Source organism: Neovison vison, chromosome 5 (assembly GCF_020171115.1).
Source record: "Neovison vison isolate M4711 chromosome 5, ASM_NN_V1, whole genome shotgun sequence".
NCBI classification, from domain to species: domain Eukaryota; kingdom Metazoa; phylum Chordata; class Mammalia; order Carnivora; family Mustelidae; genus Neogale; species Neogale vison.
In genome coordinates, this window is record NC_058095.1 from 110,567,086 (window position 1) to 110,590,021 (window position 22,936).

At 37.8% G+C, this 22,936-nt stretch overlaps 1 protein-coding gene across 2 annotated transcripts in view; it reads right to left on the bottom strand.

Moving 5' to 3' along the window:
• The window catches only part of COG3 (component of oligomeric golgi complex 3), an 81,094-nt gene that overhangs the window by 42,686 nt on the left and 15,472 nt on the right, over window positions 1-22,936 (bottom strand). For both annotated transcript variants that reach the window (XM_044249755.1, XM_044249756.1), the window contains exons 5-9: window positions 22,229-22,303; window positions 20,657-20,749; window positions 19,813-19,938; window positions 18,044-18,124; window positions 346-389 (exon numbers count right to left, since the gene is read on the bottom strand). In XM_044249755.1, the coding sequence (XP_044105690.1) occupies window positions 346-389; window positions 18,044-18,124; window positions 19,813-19,938; window positions 20,657-20,749; window positions 22,229-22,303 (419 nt within the window). The remainder of the gene's footprint in view (window positions 1-345; window positions 390-18,043; window positions 18,125-19,812; window positions 19,939-20,656; window positions 20,750-22,228; window positions 22,304-22,936) is intronic.

A 22,936-nucleotide genomic window follows, 5' to 3' on the forward strand; every position in this document is an offset into this window, starting at 1 on the left:
ATAAGGTCACCCCTCATTTGCCCACATTAAATACTAGAAATATTTATGTATGAAAAGAAAAAACAAACCATAATGAAGTGTGGTTCAAAAGCTATTAATTTTTATTCTTTTAAAGAAAGATTTATCTCCCAAGAGTACAGAAAGATATTACAACGTTGAAATTAAAAGAAAATACTGCTATGGGAAAAAAAGATGCCTTGCAAACTCAAAGTCAGGTCTACAAACTTTTCCCAAAATAAGTTATGTGCTACAAGAAAAAGTCTGCATAGAATGAAAGGTAATTGCTCAGAAAATACCAGGACCACATCAAGAAGAAGGTAGTTTGAAGAACTTCTAGGTACTCACTCAGGTATTTTTTCAGATCGCTGTTCTATTTGTTCGATAAGAGTCTGCAAAATAAAAGTATATTAAAATATATCTGTTTTAGTTATACTTTTAATTACTTCCTGATTTTAATTAATACAGGCTAATGTTAGAAAACCTGTAAATACAGGGGCGCCTGGGTGGCTCAGTGGGTTAAAGCCTCTGCTTTCAGCTCAGGTCATGATCCCAGGGTCCTGGGATAGAGCCCTGCATCGGGCTCTCCACTCAGTGGGGAGCCTGCTTCCTCCTCTCTCTGCCTGCCTCTCTGCCTACTTGTGATCTCTGTCAAATAAAAAAATAAAAAATCTTTTTTTTTTTAAAGTCACCTATAATACCATAAAATAACCACAACTAATATTTTAGAATATCTTTCACTTTTTGTATACACTATAGTTACTATATTTAAAAACAAACAAACAATAAAAAAAATCTGGAATTATACATTCAACATGATTATCTGCTTTCAAAAAATTATATTCCAAATTGGAAAAAAAACTCAAAAAATAAAAAATAAAAAATAAAATAAAAATAAAAATTATAGGGGGAGGAGTCAAGATGGCGGAGAAGTAGCAGGCTGAGACTACTTCAGCTAGCAGGAGATCAGCTAGAGAGCTTATCTCAAGAGTGCAAACACCTGCAAATCCATCGGCAGATCGAAGAGAAGAAGAACAGCAATTCTAGAAACAGAAAAACAACCACTTTCTGAAAGGTAGGACTGGCGGAGAAGTGAATCCAAAGCGACGGGAAGATAGACCCCGGGGGGAGGGGCCGGCTCCCGGCAAGCGGCGGAGCAACGGAGCACAAAATCGAGACTTTTAAAAGTCTGTGCCACTGAGGGACATCGCTCCAGAGGCTAAACCGGGGCGAAGCCCACGCGGGGTCAGCGTGGCCTCGGGTCTCGCAGGGTCACAGAAGGATCGGGGGTGTCTGAGTGTTGCAGAGCTTGCGGATATTGGAACGGGAAAGCCGGCTACAGAGACAGAGCCGACAGTAACCTCGCAGCTCGGTGTTGCCTTGAGCCAGTCACGGGCTCAGTGAGCTCGGAGCGCGGCCGGAAGTTGGGCAGACGGGAGTTACTAGGAGCTGTTCGCTGAGGGCACACTGGGGAGCGGGACCCCGGGCTTTCGGCTCCTCCGGGCCGGAGACCAGGAGGCCGCCATTTGTGTTCCCGTCCTCTGGAACTCTACGGAAAGCGCTCAGGGAACAAAAGCTCCTGAAAGCAAAGCCGAGCGGATCACTCAGCCCGGCCCCTGCTAAGGGCAGTGCAATTCCGCATGGGGCAAAGACACTTGAGAATCACTACAACAGGCCCTTCCCCCAGAAGATCAACAAGAAATCCAGGCAAGACCAAGTTCACCTACCAAGGAGTGCAGTTTCAATACCAAGGAGAGCAGCAGAATTCCAGAGGAGGAGAAAACAAACCACGGAACTCATGGCTTTCTCCCTGTGATTTTTTAGTCTTGCAGTTAATTTAATTTTTTTTTTCATTTTTTTTCTCTTCTTCTGCTAAAATTTTTTTTAAACTTTTACCCTTTTCTTTTTTAACGTTTTTTAACTAGTTTATATACTATATATACGTATATTTTTTCTTTTTTATACTTTTTTTGTTTTTTTTAATTCTTTTTTTTCTTTCTTTATTTTTGAACCTCTTTGTATCCCCAAAACAGAAGAGATCCCAATCTCTTCAATCTCTTTTTTTAATTCTTTTTTTAATTCTTGATTGAATTTTTAATTCAATCTCTTTTTTTAATTCTTTTTTTTTCTTTCTTTCTTTTTGAACCTCTTTTTATCCCCAAATCAGAAGAGAACCCAATCAGAAGAGATTGGGAGATCCCAATCAGAAGAGATCCCAATCAGAGGAGATCCCTCACCCAATAGTGAGGGGGGAGAAATCTCCCCTCACCCAATCGTGAGGGGGGAGAAATCCCCCCTCACGATTTGGGATGTCTTCTGATTAGGTTAAAACATTTTCCTGGGATTGTTGCCACCCTTTTAGTATTTTACTTGCTCCTTCATATACTCTTAGCTGGACAAAATGACAAGGCGGAAAAATTCACAACAAAAAAAAGAACAAGAGGCAGTACCGAAGGCTAGGGACCTAATCAATGCAGACATTGGTAATATGTCAGATCTAGAGTTCAAAATGACAATTCTCAAGGTTCTAGCCGGGCTTGAAAAAAGCATGGAAGGTATTAGAGAAACCCTCTCCAGAGATATAAAAGCCCTTTCTGGAGAAATAAAAGAACTAAAATCTAACCAAGTTGAAATCAAAAAAGCTATTAATGAGGTTCAATCAAAAATGGAGGCTCTCACTGCTAGGATAAATGAGGCAGAAGAAAGTATTAGCAATATAGAAGACCAAATGACAGAGAATAAAGAAGCTGAGCAAAAGAGGGACAAACAGCTACTGGACCATGAGGGGAGAATTCGAGAGATAAGTGACACCATAAGACGAAACAACATTAGAATAATTGGGATTCCAGAAGAAGAAGAAAGAGAGAGGGGAGCAGAAGGTATACTGGAGAGAATTATTGGGGAGAATTTCCCCAATATGGCAAAGGGAACGAGCATCAAAATTCAGGAGGTTCAGAGAACGCCCCTCAAAATCAATAAGAATAGGCCCACACCCCGTCACCTAATAGTAAAATTTACAAGCCTTAGTGACAAAGAGCAAATCCTGAAAGCAGCCCGGGAAAAGAAGTCTGTAACATACAATGGTAAAAGTATTAGATTGGCAGCTGACTTATCCACAGAGACCTGGCAGGCCAGAAAGAGCTGGCATGATATTTTCAGAGCACTAAACGAGAAAAACATGCAGCCAAGAATACTATATCCAGCTAGGCTATCACTGAAAATAGAAGGAGAGATTAAAAGCTTCCAGGACAAACAAAAACTGAAAGAATTTGCAAACACCAAACCAGCTCTACAGGAAATACTGAAAGGGGTCCTCTAAGCAAAGAGAGAGCCTACAAGTGGTAGATCAGAAAGGAACAGAGACAATATATAGTAACAGTCACCTTACAGGCAATACAATGGCACTAAAATCATATCTCTCAATAGATACCCTGAATGTTAATGGGCTAAATGCCCCAATCAAAAGACACAGGGTATCAGAATGGATAAAAAAACAAAACCCATCTATATGTTGCCTCCAAGAAACTCATTTTAAGCCCGAAGACACCTCCAGATTTAAAGTGAGAGGGTGGAAAAGAATTTACCATGCTAATGGACATCAGAAAAAAGCAGGAGTGGCAATTCTTATATCAGATCAATTAGATTTTAAGCCAAAGACTATAATAAGAGATGAGGAAGGACACTATATCATACTCAAAGGGTCTGTCCAACAAGAAGATCTAACAATTTTAAATATCTATGCCCCCAACGTGGGAGCAGCCAACTATATAAACCAATTAATAACAAAATCAAAGAAACACATCAACAATAATACAATAATAGTAGGGGACTTTAACACTCCCCTCACTGAAATGGACAGATCATCCAAGCAAAAGATCAACAGGGAAATAAAGGCCTTAAATGATACACTGGATGAGATGGACATCACAGATATATTCAGAACATTTCATCCCAAAGCAACAGAATACACATTCTTCTCTAGTGCACATGGAACATTCTCCAGAATAGATCACATCCTCGGTCCTAAATCAGGACCCAACCGGTATCAAAAGATTGGGATCATTCCCTGCATATTTTCAGACCACAATGCTCTGAAGCTAGAACTCAACCACAAGAGGAAAGAACCCAAATAAATGGAGACTAAACAGCATGCTTCTAAAGAATGAATGGGTCAACCAGGAAATTAAAGAAGAATTGAAAAAAATCATGGAAACAAATGATAATGAAAATACAACGGTTCAAAATCTGTGGGACACAACAAAGGCAGTCCTGAGAGGAAAATATATAGCGGTACAAGCTTTTCTCAAGAAACAAGAAAGGTCTCAGGTACACAACCTAACCCTACACCTAAAGGAGCTGGAGAAAGAACAAGAAAGAAACCCTAAGCCCAGCAGGAGAAGAGAAATCATAAAGATCAGAGCAGAAATCAATGAAATAGAAACCAAAAAAACAATAGAACAAATCAACCAAACTAGGAGCTGGTTCTTTGAAAGAATTAATAAAATTGATAAACCCCTGGCCAGACTTATCAAAAAGAAAAGAGAAAGGACCCAAATAAATAAAATCATGAATGAAAGAGGAGAGATCACAACTAACACCAAAGAAATACAAACTATTATAAGAACATACTATGAGCAACTCTACACCAACAAATTTGACAATCTGGAAGAAATGGATGCATTCCTAGAAACATATAAACTACCAAAATTGAACCAGGAAGAAATAGAAAGCCTGAACAGACCCATAACCAGTAAGGAGATTGAAACAGTCATTAAAAATCTCCAAACAAACAAAAGCCCAGGGCCAGACGGCTTCCCGGGGGAATTTTACCAAACATTTAAAGAAGAACTAATTCCTATTCCCCTGAAACTGTTCCAAAAAATAGAAATGGAAGGAAAACTTCCAAACTCATTTTATGAGGCCAACATCACCTTGATCCCAAAACCAGACAAGGATCCCATCAAAAAAGAGAGCTATAGACCAATATCCTTGATGAACACAGATGCGAAAATTCTCACCAAAATACTAGCCAATAGGATTCAACAGTACATTAAAAGGATTATTCACCACGACCAAGTGGGATTTATCCCAGGGCTGCAAGGTTGGTTCAACATCCGCAAATCAATCAATGTGATACAACACATCAATAAAAGAAAGAACAAGAACCATATGATACTCTCAATAGATGCTGAAAAAGCATTTGACAAAGTACAGCATCCCTTCCTGATCAAAACTCTTCAAAGTGTAGGGATAGAGGGCACATACCTCAATATCATCAAAGCCATCTATGAAAAACCCACCGCAAATATCATTCTCAATGGAGAAAAACTGAAAGCTTTTCCACTAAGGTCAGGAACACGGCAGGGATGTCCATTATCACCACTGCTATTCAACATAGTACTAGAAGTCCTAGCCTCAGCAATCAGACAACAAAAGGAAATTAAAGGCATCCAAATCGGCAAAGAAGAAGTCAAATTATCACTCTTCGCAGATGATATGATACTCTATGTGGAAAACCCAAAAGACTCCACTCCAAAACTGCTAGAACTTGTACAGGAATTCAGTAAAGTGTCAGGATATAAGATCAATGCACAGAAATCAGTTGCATTTCTCTACACCAACAACAAGACAGAAGAAAGAGAAATTAAGGAGTCAATCCCATTTACAATTGCACCCCAAACCATAAGATACCTAGGAATAAACCTAACCAAAGAGGCTAAGAATCTATACTCAGAAAACTATAAAGTACTCATGAAAGAAATTGAGGAAGACACAAAGAAATGGAAAAATGTTCCATGTTCATGGACTGGAAGAGCAAATATTGTGAAAATGTCTATGCTACCTAAAGCAATCTACACATTTAATGCAATTCCTATCAAAGTACCATCCATCTTTTTCAAAGAAATGGAACAAATAATTTTAAAATTTATATGGAACCAGAAAAGACTTCAAATAGCCAAAGGGATATTGAAAAAGAAAGCCAAAGTTGGTGGCATCACAATTCCGGACTTCAAGCTCTATTACAAAGCTGTCATCATCAAGACAGCATGGTACTGGCACAAAAACAGACACATAGATCAATGGAACAGAACAGAGAGCCCAGAAATAGACCCTCAACTCTATGGTCAACTAATCTTTGACAAAGCAGGAAAGAATGTCCAATGGAAAAAAGACAGCCTCTTTAATAAATGGTGTTGGGAAAATTGGACAGCCACGTGCAGAAATATGAAATTGGACCATTTCCTTACACCACATACAAAAATAAACTCAAAATGGATTAAGGACCTCAATGTGAGAAAGGAATCCATCAAAATCCTTGAGGAGAACACAGGCAGCAACCTCTTCGACCTCAGCCGCAGCAACATCTTCCTAGGAACATCGCCAAAGGCAAGGGAAGCAAGGGCAAAACTGAACTTTTGGGATTTCATCAAGATCAAAAGCTTTTGCACAGCAAAGGAAACAGTTAACAAAACCAAAAGACAACTGACAGAATGGGAGAAGATATTTGCAAACGACATATCAGATAAAGGACTAGTGTCCAAAATCTATAAAGAACTTAACAAACTCAACACCCAAAGAACAAATAATCCAATCAAGAAATGGGCAGAGGACATGAACAGACATTTCTGCCAAGAAGACATCCAGATGGCCAACAGACACATGAAAAAGTGCTCCATATCACTCGGCATCAGGGAAATACAAATCAAAACCACAATGAGATATCACCTCACACCAGTCAGAATGGCTAAAATCAACAAGTCAGGAAATGACAGATGCTGGCGAGGATGCGGAGAAAGGGGAACCCTCCTACACTGTTGGTGGGAATGCAAGCTGGTGCAACCACTCTGGAAAACAGCATGGAGGTTCCTCAAAGTGTTGAAAATAGAACTGCCCTATGACCCAGCAATTGCACTACTGGGTATTTACCCTAAAGATACAAACGTAGTGATCCAAAGGGGCACGTGCACCCGAATGTTTATAGCAGCAATGTCCACAATAGCCAAACTATGGAAAGAACCTAGATGTCCATCAACAGATGAATGGATCAAGAAGATGTGGTATATATACACAATGGAAACTATGCAGCCATCAAAAGAAACAAAATCTTGCCATTTGCGACAACATGGATGGAACTAGAGCGTATCATGCTTAGCGAAATAAGTCAAGCGGAGAAAGACAACTATCATATGATCTCCCTGATATGAGGAAGTAGTGATGCAACATGGGGGCTTAAGTGGGTAGGAGAAGAATCCATGAAACAAGATGGGATAGGGAGGGAGACAAACCATAAGTGACTCTTAATCTCACGAAACAAACTGTGGGTTGCTGGCGGGAGGGGGGTTGGGAGAAGGGGGGTAGGGTTATGGACATTGGGGAGGGTATGTGCTTTTGGGTAATTTGGAAGGGGTGGTGAACCATGAAAGACTGTGGACTCTGAAAAACAATCTGAGGGGTTTGAAGTGGTGGAGGGGTGGGAGGTTGGGGTACCAGGTGGTGGGTATTATAGAGGGCATGGCTTGCATGGAGCACTGGGTGTGGTGAAAAAATAATGAATACTGTTTTTCTGAAAATAAATAAATTGGAAAAAGAAAAAAAATAAAATAAAATAAAAATTATATTCCAAAACATCATCCTACTTAACATCAGATGAAAACATATGGAAAGCCTTATTAGCACAGTGTCTGGCACCTAATAAACACTTGATGACTTATTATTATTATTATTATTTAAAACATTATTTTAAATGGCTACATAATATACCTTTGGACAAATGTACCATCTAGATGTGTTAGACATCTAGACTGTTTCCTGAGAAGAAAAGTCCAGTGGTTAGGAGCTCTGGGCCTGGAATGAAACTAGAGGGTATGGGTATCAGCTCCCCAGGAGCTGTCTGAGCTCAGGAGAGTGGGCTCACTTCTCTGAGTTTCCACTTTGTACCATATAAAGCAGGTATAATAACAGTACCTATTTCCCAGCTGGAGATCCCCAACAAAAGAGATTAATACTCATAGGGGCTTTTGCTCCATTCTCCTAAAATGTTTTTTGAAAAAGGAATTGATTTACCTCCCTGTCAGTAGTACTGTCTCCCTCACCAAAACCTCAAAAGGACTGACTGCTACAACTTAATCTGCCATTGTCTTGACCAAAAAAAAAAAAAGGGCATCTAACCTTAAACTGCACATTTTCTCCACTGAGGCTACAGATGCACTCATATTTAATGAACCATTTGCATTTTCTTTGCAAAATCTGGTCATTTATATATCAGATATTCATCTTTCTTACTGAGCTAGAAGTACTCTTAGTACATTAAAAAATATTAACCTTCTCACTTATCTGTTGCAAACATCCTACTTTCTGCTTTTCTTTGGCTATCTAAAATTCAGAAAATGTAATTTTTATATCCTGAATCTTTTACTCTGTAATTTTTTCCCGTAATTTCTGCGAGGGTTTTTTTTTTTTCCCCTGCTAATTTTTACATTTAACTCTTTAGTTCACTTAGAGTGTATTTTGGTAATGCTATAAAGTTTATAGAGTTTACTTTTTCCCCCAAATACTCAGCAAATCTTCTCAATACTATGTAGAAAACTCTAACCCTTCCTCTTTAAGACTGATCTTTTTTATATCAAGTTGTAGAATTTCTCACCCCAATGATCCATCAATAAATTCTTGAATCAGTATCAATGTATTTTTCAAATTTACTTGTATAATTAGTCTTGCTTATTTAGTATACCAGATAAATTTTCGCATCATCCAGAAAGAAATTCCACTGGATTTCTGTTAAGATTATATTTGATGATGGGGCGCCTGGGTGGCTCAGTGGGTTAAGCCGCTGCCTTCGGCTCAGGTCATGATCTCAGGGTCCTGGGATCGAGTCCCGCATCGGGCTCTCTGCTCAGCGGGGAGCCTGCTTCCCTCTCTCTCTCTCTGCCTGCCTCTCCGTCTACTTGTGATTTCTCTCTGTCAAATAAATAAATAAAATCTTAAAAAAAAAAAAAAAAGATTATATTTGATGATGACTTATATTAGGAGGAACTGACATTTAAAAAATTAAAGTCTCGGGATGCCTGGGTGGTTCAGTCAGCTAAGTCTCTGCCTTCAGCTCAGGTCATGATCCCAGGGTCCTGGGACTGAGCCCCGCATTGGGCTCCTTGATCAGGGGGGAGCCAGCTTCTCCCTCTGTCTGCAGTTCCCCCTCCCTGCCCCTGCTCTCACTTGCTCTGACAAATAAACAAATAATACCTTTTAAAAAAATAAATAATTAAGTCTCCTTGATCAGGAAAAAGAGAAGCTTATCATTTATTCAATCTCTTAAAATTTTCTGTCTAGTTTTGTCATTTTCTTCATCCTTGTATTTCCAGTAGAGTTATTTCTAGGTAAGTATTTCATGCTGTCACTAATACAAATAGGACTCCATTGCATGTATTCATTGACTACCATTGGTAAGTGACATGTAAGAAAGCTGCTGATAATTATACAGTAACTTTATATTTATCTACCACACTGAGCTATATCACACTTATCTATACCACTTCTTTTCTAATCAAATTTTTACCACTGGTATTTGATTACTAAGCAAAAGCAACAATCAGGCACAAGCTAAACCTTATACCATCAATGAACCACTATTCTCCTGTATCTTCTATAAATAAGACCAAGTGTCTCTTATTTCAAAAAACAAAAAAGTGAGGGAGGAGTTAAGATGTCAAGATGTTAAGGAGTAGGGAGATCCTAAGCTTGTCTCAACCCTCAAACACAGCTTAATAGTCATCAAGTCATTCTGAACACACAAGAAATCAACTGGAGGTCTGAGAGAACAAACACTACGAATCTACAAGAAGAAAAGCAACCTCCTCTGGAAAGGCAGGAGGTGCAGAGAGTTGACTTGGGGAAGATATAGCTGTTGGTAAGGAGGAGGGAGACTGTTTACTGCGTCTACTGCAAAGTATTAGAAGCAGCACAGCACAATCTGAACTTTTAGAAGTTCTCTACCATGGGGGACGTGCCTGGCTTCAAGATGCTCAGGTGGCAAAGTGGGCAGAATCCCAGCAGTGACATCTGGGTCTGAAGATCGCCTGGGTCACAAGAAGAAAGGGTGGCACCACTGTTTCCAGGAATAGGAGCAAGAGCAGTGGGTCTTGGTATCAGCTTTCTACTCTGTTTTGCCATAAACTGTGAGCAACTATGCAGTCATGTGACCACTTTCCTGGGACCTGCCAGCAAATGACAAAAGCAGGGCAAGACCCTCCCCAGGAGAACAGCACAGGTATACACCAGAGGAGTTCCTAAAATTTTGGAGTTTTGAAACTAAGCCACACCCCTGAGATAAAAAAGCTCAGACACAGGCATGGTGAACACAGGGTTCAGAGGGAAACCAAACACAAAGAGTGGTGACTGACTGCTATTCTGTGAGGGCTCACTGAAGAATAAGAACACAGACTTTCAGCCAAGACCGAGGCACCACTGTATTCATCCTTTCCGTCAGTGCCTTCAGGGAGCAAAACAGTATACCTAGAGGAAGCTGGAGCGGCATACACCAAGCCTCCTGCACCCTGGACACACATTTCCTTTAAAACAAGTCCACTTGAGAAGCAGGGCAGGAGGCCCTGGCCCACTACCCCCAGATGACAAGCACAAACTCACTGCCCAAGTTTACTGATCACAGAGGACTGCAAAGCTTCAGCTCTTGCAGAAATAGAATCTCGCTTCTTTTTTCACTTTTATTCTTTATTTATTTATTTTTCATTTATTTTCTTTTTCAAGTCCTTATCTTTTATTGTTAATTTTTAAATTTTTATTTATACATATATTTCTAATTTTTTGTTTATTTTCATTTTCTTTATTCTTTTATTTTGGGACATAGATTCTTTTACAAACAGACCAAAACACACACAGGATCTAGTTTATTTGTTTTTTTTGGTTTTTTTCTTTGTTTGGGTTTTTGCTTTTTTTTTTTTTTTCTTTCTTCTTTTCTTTTCCAGACAAAATTACAAGATGGAGAAATCGACCCCAAAAGAAAGAATAGGAAATAGAACTCAAGGCCAAGAATTTAATCAACACAGATAAAAGTAAGATGTTTGAACTATAATTTAAAACTACAATTATTAGAACACAGCTGCCCTCGAAAAAAGCATAGCAGACACCAGAGAATCCCTTCCTGCAGAAATAAATGAACTAAAAGCTAGTCAGACCAAAATTAAAATTAAAAGATAAAAACAAGGATGGACGAATCAGAAAAGTGACTCAGTGATAGAAAAGAAAAAATTATGAAAAATAATGAAGCTAAAAAGAAGAAGGAAAGAAAGGCAGACTGAGGAAATTCAGCAACTTATTAAAACATATTAACATTCATATCCTAGGAGTCCCAGAAGACAAAGCGAGAGAAAAAAGAGGAGGCTGTTTATTCAAACAAATTATAGCTGAAAATTTCCCTAATCTGGGGAAGGACACAGACATCAAAATCTAAGCAGCACAGAAAACTCCCATTAAATTCAACAAAAGCTGGCCATTGCCAACGTATATTATAGTCAAATTCACAAAATACACAGACAAGGAAAGAATCTTGAAAGCAGCAATAGGAAAAAAGTCCTTAACCTACAAGGGAGGACAGCTCAAGCAGATCAAGCAGATCTGTCCACAGACACTTAGCAGACCAGAAGAGTTGCGGAAAATATTCAATGTGCTAAAATAAGAAAAATATGCAGCCAAGAATTCTTTATCCAACAAGGCTGTCATTCACAATAGGAGACATAAAGGGTGTCCCAGGCAAACAAAAACTAAAGCAGTTCATAACCAATAAATCAGCCCTGCAAGAAAATTTAAGGGACTCTCTGAGTGGAGGAAAAGAAGACCAAAAGCAACAAACTCTATAAAGGACCAGAGAACATCACCAGAAACACCAACTCTACAAGTAACACAATGACATTAAATTCAAATCTTTCAATAAGAACTGTGAATTTAGGGCGCCTGGGTGGCTCAGTGGGTTAAGCCACTGCCTTCGGCTCAGATCATGATCTCAGGGTCCTGGGATCGAGGCCCGCATCGGGCTCTCTGCTCAGCAGGGAGCCTGCTTCCTCCTCTCTCTGCCTGCTTGTGATCTCGCTCTGTCAAATAAATAAATAAAATCTTTAAAAAAAAAAAAAAAGAACTGTGAATTTAGGGGCACCTGGGTGGCTCAGTCAGTTGAGTGTTTGCCTTGGGCTCGGGTCATATCTCCAGGACCTAGGATCAAGCCCCATGTCAGGCTTCCTGCTTAGCAGGAAGTCTGCCTCTGTCTCTTGCTCTCTCTCTCTATGCCCCTCCCTACTGGTTATTCTCTCTCTCTCAAATAAATAAAATAAATAAAAATAAATAAAAAATTAAAAATGATCACTCTGAATGTAAATGGACTAAATGCTCCAATCAAAAGACACAGGGCATCAGAATGGGTAAAAAAAAAATAACCAAGACCTATCTATATGTTGTCTCCAAGAGACTCATTTTAGACCTAAAGACACCTGCAGTTTGAAAGTAGGGGGATAGAGAACCTTCTATCATGCTAATGGACATCAAAAGAAAGCCAGAGTAGCCACACTTATATCAAACAAACTAGATTTTACAATAAAAACTATGATGAGAGATGAAGAAGGGTGTTATATCATAATTAAGAGGTCTATCCATTGAGAAGATCTACCAACTGTAAATATTTATGCCCCCAACTTGGAAGCACCCAAATATATGAATCAATTAATGATAAATATAAAGAAACTCTTTGATAATAATATAATAACAGTAGGGAACTTAACACCCCACATACAGAATTGGACTAATCATCTAAGCAGAAAATCAACAAGGAAACAAAGGCTTTGAATGACACTCTTAACAGTTTCAGAACATTTCATCCTAAAGCAGCAGAGTACACATTCTTTTCAAGTACACATGGCACATTCTCCAGAACAGATCACATACTCAGTCACAAATCAGCCCTCAACAAGTACAAAAAGATTGAGATCATACCATGCATATTTTCAGACCACAAAGCTATGAAACATGAAGTAAACCACAAGGAAAAATTTAGAAAGACCTCAAACACACAGAGGTTAAAGAACATCCTACTAAAGAATGAATGCGTTACCCAGAAAATTTAAAAGCACATAGAAGCAAATGAAAATGAAAACACAACAGTCCAAAACCTTTGGGAAGCAGCAAAGGCAGTCCTAACAGGGAAGTACAATGCAATACAGGCCTATCTCAAGAAGTAAGAGAAGCCTCAAAAAAAAAGAAGTAAGAGAAGTCTCAAATATACAACCTAACTTACACCCAAAGGAGCTAGAAAAGAACAGCAAATAAAGCCTAACGCCAGCAGAAGAAGGATAAGGAGACTGGAGCAGAAATAAATAATTCAATAGAAACAAACAAACAAAACAGCAGAATGAATGAACAAAATTAAGAGCTGGTTCCTAATTAAGAAAACTGATAAATCCCTAGCCAGACTTATCAAAAAAAAAAAAAGAAAGAAAGAAAGAAAAGACAGAAATAAACCAAACAGATAAAATCATGAATGAAAGAGAAGAGATCACAACCAACACCACATAAATACAAACAATTATAAGAGAATACTATGAATATCTTTCCAGGCAATCAGGAAGAAATGGGTAAATTCCTGGAAACTTACAAACTAGTAAACTGAAACAGGAAGAAGTAGAAAATTAGAACAGACCCAATGACCAGCAAAGAAATTGAATCTGTAATCAAAAATCTACCAATGGGGGGCGCCTGGGTGGCTCAGTGGTTTAAGCCTCTGCCTTCAGCTCAGGTCATGATCTCAGGGTCCTGGGATCGAGTCCCACATCGGGGGTCTCTGCTCAGCAGGGAGCCTGCTTCCCCCCCCCCTCTGCCCGCCTCTCTGCCTACTTGTGATCTCTCTCTGTCTATCAAATAAATAAATAAAAATCTTTTAAAAAATCTACCAATGGGGGTGCCTGGGTGGCTCAGTGAGTTCAAGCCTCTGCCTTCAGCTCAGGTCATGATCCCAGGGTCCTGGGATCGAGCCTCACATAAGGCTTCTGCTCAGCAGGGAGACTGCTTCCCCCTCTCTCTCTGCCTGCCTCTCTGCCTACTTGTGATCTCTGTCTGTCAAATAAATAAATAAATAAATAATCTTTAAAAAAAAATCGGGGCGTCTAGGTGGCTCAGTGGGTTAAAGCCTCTGCCTTCGGCTCAGGTCATGATCCCAGGGTCCTGGGATCGAGCCCCACATTGGGCTCTCTGCTCAGCAGGGAGCCTGCTTCCTCCTCCCTCGGCCTGCTTCTCTGCCTGCTTGTGATCTCCATCTGTCAAATAAATAAATAAAATCTTTACAAAAAAAAAAATATCTCCTAACGAACAAGTCCTGGGCCAAATGGCTTCCCAGGGGAATCCTACCAGGCATGTGAAGAAGAGCTAATACCTACCTATTCTTCTCAAACTGTTCCAAAAAATAGAAATGGAAGGAAAAGTTCCAAACTCATTCTACAAAGCCAGCATTAGTGTGATATTAAACCAGACAAATACCCAACTAAAAAGGAGAATATCCCTGATGATCCCAATATCCCTGATGAACACAGATGGAAAAATTTTCAATAAATACTAGCAAATCAAATTCAACAGTACATTAAAAGAACTATTCACCAAAATTAAGTGGGATTTATTCCTGGGCTCCAGCAGTGGTTCAATATTCACAAATGAATCGTTGTGATATACCATATTAATGAAGCAAAGGATAAGAACCATATGATCCTGAAAAATATTTGACAAAACATAGCATCCTTTCCTGATAAAAACCTCAACAAGCAGGGATAGATGGAATATACCTCAACATCATAAAGACCACATATGAAAGACCCATGGCTAACATCATCCTCAATGGGGAACTGAGAGCCTTTCCCCATATGATCAGGAACAAGACAACGATGTCCACTCTCACCATTACTATTTTACATAGTAAAAGAAGTCTTAGTCTCAGCAATCAGACAACAAAAAGAAATAAAAGGCATCCAAATCTGTTGAAAGAAGTCAAACTTTCACTATCTGCAGACAACATGATACCCTACATAGAAAACCCAAAAGATTGCCAAAAAATTTCTAGGTATACATGAATTCAGCAAAGCTGCAGAATGTAAAATCAGTGTGCAAAAATCTGTTGCATTTTTATACACCAATAATGAAACAGCAGAAAAAGAAATCAAGGAATCAATCCAACTTGCAACTGTACCATAAACAGTAAGATACCTAGGAATAAACCTAAATAAAGAGGTAAAAGATCTGTACTTTGAAAACTATAGAACACTTACAAAAGACACTGAAGAAGACACAAAAAAATGGAAAAGCATTCCATTCTCATGAATTAGAAGAAAAAACATTGCTAAAATATCTTTACTACCCAAAGGAATCTACACATTTAATGCAATCGCTATCAAAATTCCAACATTTTTCACAGAGCTAGAACAAACAATCCTAAAATTTGTAAGAAATCACCAAAGACCCCAAATAGCCAAAGCAATTCTGAAAAACAAAACTGGAGGCATCACAATTCTGGATTTCAAGCTATATTACAATGCTGTAGTCATCAAGATAGTATGGGACTGGCACAAAAACAGACACATAGATCAATGGAACAGAATAGAGAACCCAGAACTGGGTCCATAACTATTATGGTCAACTAAACTTCAAAAAAGCAGGAAAGAATATCTATTGGATAAAAGACAGTCTCTACAACAATTGGTGCTAGGAAAACTGGACAGCAACATGCAGAAGAATGAAAATGGACCACTTTCTTACATCATACAGAAAAAATTCAAAATGGATGAAAGACCTAAATGTGAGACAGGAAACCATCAAAATCCTAGAGGAGAACACAGGCAGCAACCTCCCTGACCTCAGCCATAGCAATTTCCTACTAGATACATCTCTGGAGGCAAGGGATAAAAAAGCAAAAATGAATTAATAGGACTTCATTAAGATAAAAAGCTTCTGGGGGCACCTGGGTGGCTCAGTTGTCAAGCGTCTGGTTTCGGCTCAGGTCATGATCCCAGGGTCCTGGAATCAAGCCCTGCATCTGGCTCCTTGCTCGGTGGGGAGCCTGCTTCTCCCTCGCCTGTATTCCCTGCCTGTATTCCCTCTCTCGCCAACTCTCTCTCCGTCAAATAAATATAAAATAAAATCTTAAAAAAAAAAAAAAGATAAAAAGCTTCTGCACACACACAAAAAAACCAATAAACCAGATTAAGAAATGGGCAGAAGACAAGAACAGACACTTTTCCAAAGAAGACACCCAGATGGCTAAGAGACACAAAGATACAGAGAAAGAGGAACCCTCTTACACTGTTGGTGGGAATGCAAACTGGTACAGCCACTCGGGAGAACAGTATAGAGGTTCCTCAAAAAATTAAAAATAGAACTACCTTCCAATCCAGCAACTGGACTATTGGGTATTTACCCAAAGGATACAAAAATACAGATTCAAAGGGATACATGCCCCCTGATGTTTATAACAGCATTATCAACAATAGCTAAACTATGGAAAGAGCCCAAACGTCCACCGACTGATGAATGGATGAAGAAGATGTGGTATATACATAAAATGGAGTACTACTCAGCCATCAAAAGAAATGAAATCTTGCCATTTACAATGACATGATTGGAGCTAGAGTGAAATAATGCCCAGCGAAGTCAGTCAGTCAGATAGAAGACAAATACTGTATAATCTCACTCATATGTGGAATAGAAGAAAGAAAACAGATGCATATATGGGAAGGGGGAAAAGAAAAGAGAGAGAGAAGGAAACATAAGAGACTCTTAATGATAGAGAACAAATAGACAGTTGATGGGAGGGAGGTGGATGGGGAAAGAGCTAGGCAGGTGATAGGTATTAAAAAGGGCACTTCTCACAAGCACTGTGTTATATGTAAATTTTACTCCAGAAATCAACACTGCACTATATGTTAACTAACTAAAATTTAAATTAAAGAAAAAAAATCCTTCAACTGACTCTCGAGAGAAATAGCAAGAGAGTTGGAGGCAACAAAAGTAGACTACTCTTTCTAGTACCTTCACAATGAGTAGAAAAAAGATAAATGTGCCAGCTCCAGTCAACTGTATCTTGGATATCTTAAATGCATAAATATTAACACATATACCTACTTTCTGCACCCTCCATTTCCAATCACTCAATCAAGATAAATATTTAGTGCATTCCTTTATGTACCAGGCACTGTGCTAAGGAGAATAAATTAGGCACATGTTCCCCGCCTCAAGAATACACTACCAACGCTTGATCAACCCCTATTTCCCATGGACTACTGAAAAATCTTCCTTGCTCATCAGACCTCCCTGTCTCAAAACTCTTTTCACCATAATCCATTCTTCATAGCACATCATTAAATCAAAAGAAATGGTAAATCTGACCAAATCATTCTGTTTAAAAAACTTCACTTATTGGAGCCCCACATCAAGCTCCGCACTCAGCAGGGAATCTGATGGACATTCTCTCCCCCATGTCCCTCCCCCGCCGACTGCTCACTCTAACTAAATAAATCTTTAACATAAATAAACAAATACAATAAAATACTTCACTAGTTGTTCACTTTTCCTGAATTAGCATGACATGTGGTACCCCTTGTGAAATGATGCCTACAGTCTTTCCTGTCTTTTTTCCCAACTGGATGCTATTAATGTCTGTGTTTTGATCATAACAAGTTACAAGTTCTCTCAAAATACATGTCTACAACTGTCCCTATACATATTGTTCTCGCTGTATAAATCACCCTTATCAATCCCCTCAAGCCCACTATAAATCTGAGCTCTTTGAGCTCAAATATCACATCCATCTAGACGCCTTCCCTGAGCATCATAGAAGAGCTAGGTGTTTCCTGCTCCGTGCCCTTAAGACATCACACTGTAGAAGGGCAATGCCTACCTTTCACTAGTGTTCATTTCTGGTATAAGCAAAGGGTCTAACATACAGGAGAACTTCAAAAGGGCTGGCTAAATAAACTTCATAGCAATATCCTATTTATGTCAATAGACTTACTCTGACTTTGGGAGCAGCAGCTCGAAATTTCACATAAAATAATGTGAAGGCATTGTCTGCACTAGGTATGGATGCAGGATCCTAAAGAGACATGGGGAAGGGGAAGGAAGGAAGATAATTAGCAAACAAATAATTATTCAGAAAATGTGACATCAAACATTCCAAACAGCTACTGCTTGGCCTATATACCAACCAAAAGCTTAAAGAGAAAAATCTCAAGAAGAAATTATATATTAGTATTATTGCTACAAATGAGAAATACTTATGTGGAGCTGTCATCTCCTTCCTGTTTATCATTAAAATCTACCCGAGTTACATGATTTTTGGTAGTAAACAGACTTATTCAGACTCATGCTCAGTCACTTACTGAAAATAGGATATTGGTCAAATTACTGGACCTCTCTGAGATTCAGGGCATCCATTAAATGGTGATAATATATACTCATAAAGGGCAATTGGGTGGCTCAGGTGGTTAAGCATCTGCTTTCAGCTCAGGTCATAATCCCAGGGTCCTGGAATCAAGCCCCACATCAGGATCCCAGCTCAGTGGGGAGCCTGCTTCTACCTCTCCCAGTCCCTCTGCTGTGCTGTCAAATAAATAAATAAAATCTTTAAGTGTGTGTGTGTGTGTGTGTGTGTTCATAAAGGTTTTATGCAGCTCAATAGTAAAGTACTAGCTACTAGTACACAGTAGGTACTAGTACTGATTAGGTATTAATTTCCTAAACTTTTTAAAAATTTTACAAAATAGAAAAATTATATAGTCTGGCCTTCATATCAGCTAAGAGCAATGTGAACTATAAACTGCAACCCCAAAATCAGTGGCTTTGAACTGAGAGTTCAAGAAAAGATTCCATGTTCTTTAGAAAGTGAGCTTAAAAAATAGAACGCATAATCTTTGTTTTTATTTTCTTATGAAAGAAATGTGTTTAAAGATCATCTTAGCCAGCTCTACTCTTAATTCTTTTTTTTTTTTTTTAAGATTTTATTTATTTGACAGAGAGAGAGATTACAAGTAGGCAGAGAGGCAGGCAGACGGGGTAGGGGGAGCAGGCTCCCCGCTGAGCAGAGAGCCTGATGCAGGGTTTGATCCCAGGACTCTGAGATCATGATCTGAGCCGAAGGCAGTGGTTTAGCCCACCAAGCCACCCGCACGCCCCTCTACTCTTAATTTTCTAACATAACACTCCACTCAATTTCCACCTAGCTTGCTCCTTCCATCTGTAATTGACTAATTTGTTTCCTTCTTCACTGATTACTTCTCCTGAATGTTAAGGACCATGAACACAGGGACCTTGCTGGCTCACTCTCGCTACTGTATGGTTCCCAGTACAATGCCAAGCCTTGAGAAGTCACTCAATAAAAATATATTTGCTAAACACAGAAAATTAGCTATCATACATAAAGAAAAAAATTCAAAGTCTCCATCGTATGTAATCCCACCTCTAAGACAGAACCACTTTTTATCATTTTGGTGTATTTCCTTCCAATATTTTTATGAATTAGATAAGAAAATGTTTTAAGTGACAAATAGTTTAAATCTTATTATTTACCATACAGTACTATTAAATATTCTTTGAAAATAAGATTCTGGTGGACAGAAATAATACAGCCATTTTTTCTATTATAAATAAAACAGATATTATTATTTAACAAAAGGTAAAAAAATGTTTTTAGAGTACTGAGTACTAATCTCACACTTAGATTATGAAAGATAAATGAATTAAAAAAGAAAAAGAAGAGAAAAAACACTTCACCAGTTAACTCACCCTTTTTAATAACTGATTTGTGAGGTTTTGTAGTATGTTCACAGTGTATGTCTTCATAAGGTGCAAAGCTTTAGAAAGACATTGCTTAAACTTCAGCAAATATACAGGATAATCTTTAAAATTTGGCTGTAAAGGAAAGGGAAAGATTTACAAAGAGGAAACAAAAACAGGTAAAGTAAACAATGAAAACAAACCCGTCCTTTATATGGTCTTATACAGATTGTAAGCTCAGCAAAGACAAATACACACTGCCCCTTCCCTCATACCCACCCAACCAAAGTTCACTTTAAGCCATATGGCTTTTACAAAAGACCTAAAATAGTACCTGTTTTCACTAACCAAAAGAAATCCACAGAGGATTTTCACTTTTCTGAAATGTTAACTGCTTCTTCACTTTATGCCACTTTGGCTTACAAAAAGTTTCATAGGAACATTCTACTTTCATATAGTGGGGGAAACCTAAACAGCTATAAATCCTTGGGGCACAGAAAGAGGCTGATTAAATGAAAGGGCCTGTTCCTTTATTTCCTCCCAAGTAACATTTTTTGTTTGTCAAAGAAGTATCTAAAACAATAGGAAGTCAACAGCCTGAAAATCACTCGTCCTTTTAGGTGGGATAGAATAGTGTCAGCTAGGATCTCTTTCTACTCCAGGGATTGCCTTAGCAACTGAAGTACTTTTTTATATCACTACTGACAATGTCTAAGAATTTACTACAGTCTTTCTTCAAGTATACTACAGATATATTTTTCCCTTCAGAAGAAATAGTTACTTTATAGCATAAGAAATGATATAATAGGGATGTTAAGATTTCTTAAAAACATACAGAAATCCCATGACTTACATGTGATGAGATATATGTTATACAATCATCTAACTTGGCCAGCATAGGTATAAATCCTTCACTATTAACAGACAACGTAGGAGAATTCAATTTCTTTAAGGAAAGAAAAAAAACTTAATTCACAAAAAATATACAGGCAAAAGTTGAAAATTATGTATTAGATTAGCCTATTTCTCATTAGGCTATAACACAGTTAGTATCTTTACATTTTAAGAATCACCAAAATATCCTCAAATATAGCCCATGTGAATTAATAATGAAAGGACAAAAAAAATACTGATTTAATTCAGTTTATTCCTAATTAGCTTTAAGAGGGCTCTTCATAAATTAACAAGTATTTATATTACCCCACTGTACAACATTATACTAAAATAACACATCAACTACCTAGATTTCCCATTTTCTAGTACTTCATAATATATACAAATTTTGTACTTTCAAACACTGGTAATTTTCTCAAGGTTAAAGGATTAACTAGCAGTCATACCATATTTAGCAGTCATATTACAAAAGTAAAACATATATAAGTAGAATATAAGTAAACACGTATAAAAATATATGCAAGTAATAATAATGTAAGTACAAATAAATAATGTAAGTACAAATATATATAACATAAATGTTATATATATACTTATATATATGTTATATACTTAATATATAAAATTATACATTAGAATATATAAAACTACATAACATACATCTTTAATATAATTATACAAAAATATAAATAATTTGTGTTAAAATATATTTTTTTAAATTTCATTTATTTATTTGACAGAGAGAGATCACAAGCAGGCAGAGAGGCAGGCAGAGAGAGAGAGGAGGAAGCAGGCTCCCTGCCGAGCAGAGACCCTGATGCGGAACTCGATTCCAGGACCCTGAGATCATGACCTGAGCCGAAGGCAGCAGCCCAACCCACTGAGCCACCCAGGCACCCATATGTTAAAATATTTTTAAAAAGTCAATTATTTCTTATCTTGATAGCTTGGCAATGAACAAATTCCTTATATTCCACTGTTAACTAGCTCCTAGCTTTTATCTTTGTAGTAAATCACAATAATTATGATTAATTTAATAATTTTACTAACTTATATATAGTATGATTAATTTATGAGCCAGAAAGACCTAGGAATATAATTTACACAGCAGTTTTAACTGAGACTATTATTTTGGGATACAAGTATGCATTATAAGGATTATACTTCAAACTAAACATGAGATTAATTTAAAAAATATTTTGATTACTAATAATAGCACAACCACAGCAAGATTTAAAATTTAATATTCCTTCTTACAATCTTCACAGCTTACCAATAAGACACTATAAGTGGTAACTGACAACAAGAGTTTAATAATAATAATAAAATTTAAGAACTACTACTTAAATCATATTTGAAAAAATCTGAACTGGCGATATTTCCATCAGGTACAAATAGAAATATCTATCAGCAAGCAAACTATCAAGTTCAAATATCACTCAGTCTAATTTAGAAATCTAAAAACTATATTCAGAAAGGGAAATATAAAATAAGGTCATTAACTTTACAAAAAGTAAAAAACCATGCTTACTGTGTTAATAGTTTCCAATTCATTAAAATAGGAAAGCTTTTGTTGAATGTTTTCAGCCAGATCAACAAGTTCCGACTTGCATTTTTTAAAAGAGAAAAAATCAGTGTTAAGAACATAAGAATCAACACTCCAGGCTCAAAATTACATTGAATAGATTTATACCAGACAGATACGTTTATGTTTGACATAAGATTTCAGACTAATACTCAAAGATTGCTGCAATTATGGACTAATAAGCAATGATTAATACAGCAACTTACATGTGATCTTTCATAAAACGTTAAATGCCTTTTAAAAAAAACACACAACAGACATAGAGAAGACACAGATAAAATAGCTTCAATGTTCTTTTTTTTTTTTTTTTTAAGATTGTGTATTTATTTATTTGACAGAGAGAGATCACAGGTAGACAGAGGCAGGCAGAGAGACGGGGGGGAGGCAGGCAGAGAGCCCGATGCAGGGCCTGATTCCAGGACCCTGGGATCATGACCTGAGCCAAAGGCAGAGGCTTAACCCACTGAGCCACCCAGGTGCCCTAAATGTTCTATCTTTAAATCATAAATATAACTGCAATCCAGATCAGTTCATCTTTTCATAAACCCCACCATTACTACAATCACTGTGCTTGTTTGAAAAATGTCATTATTAAGAGTACACAGAGCAAACTAATGTACCCTCTTCACTCTGAAATTATGCTGATATAACAAC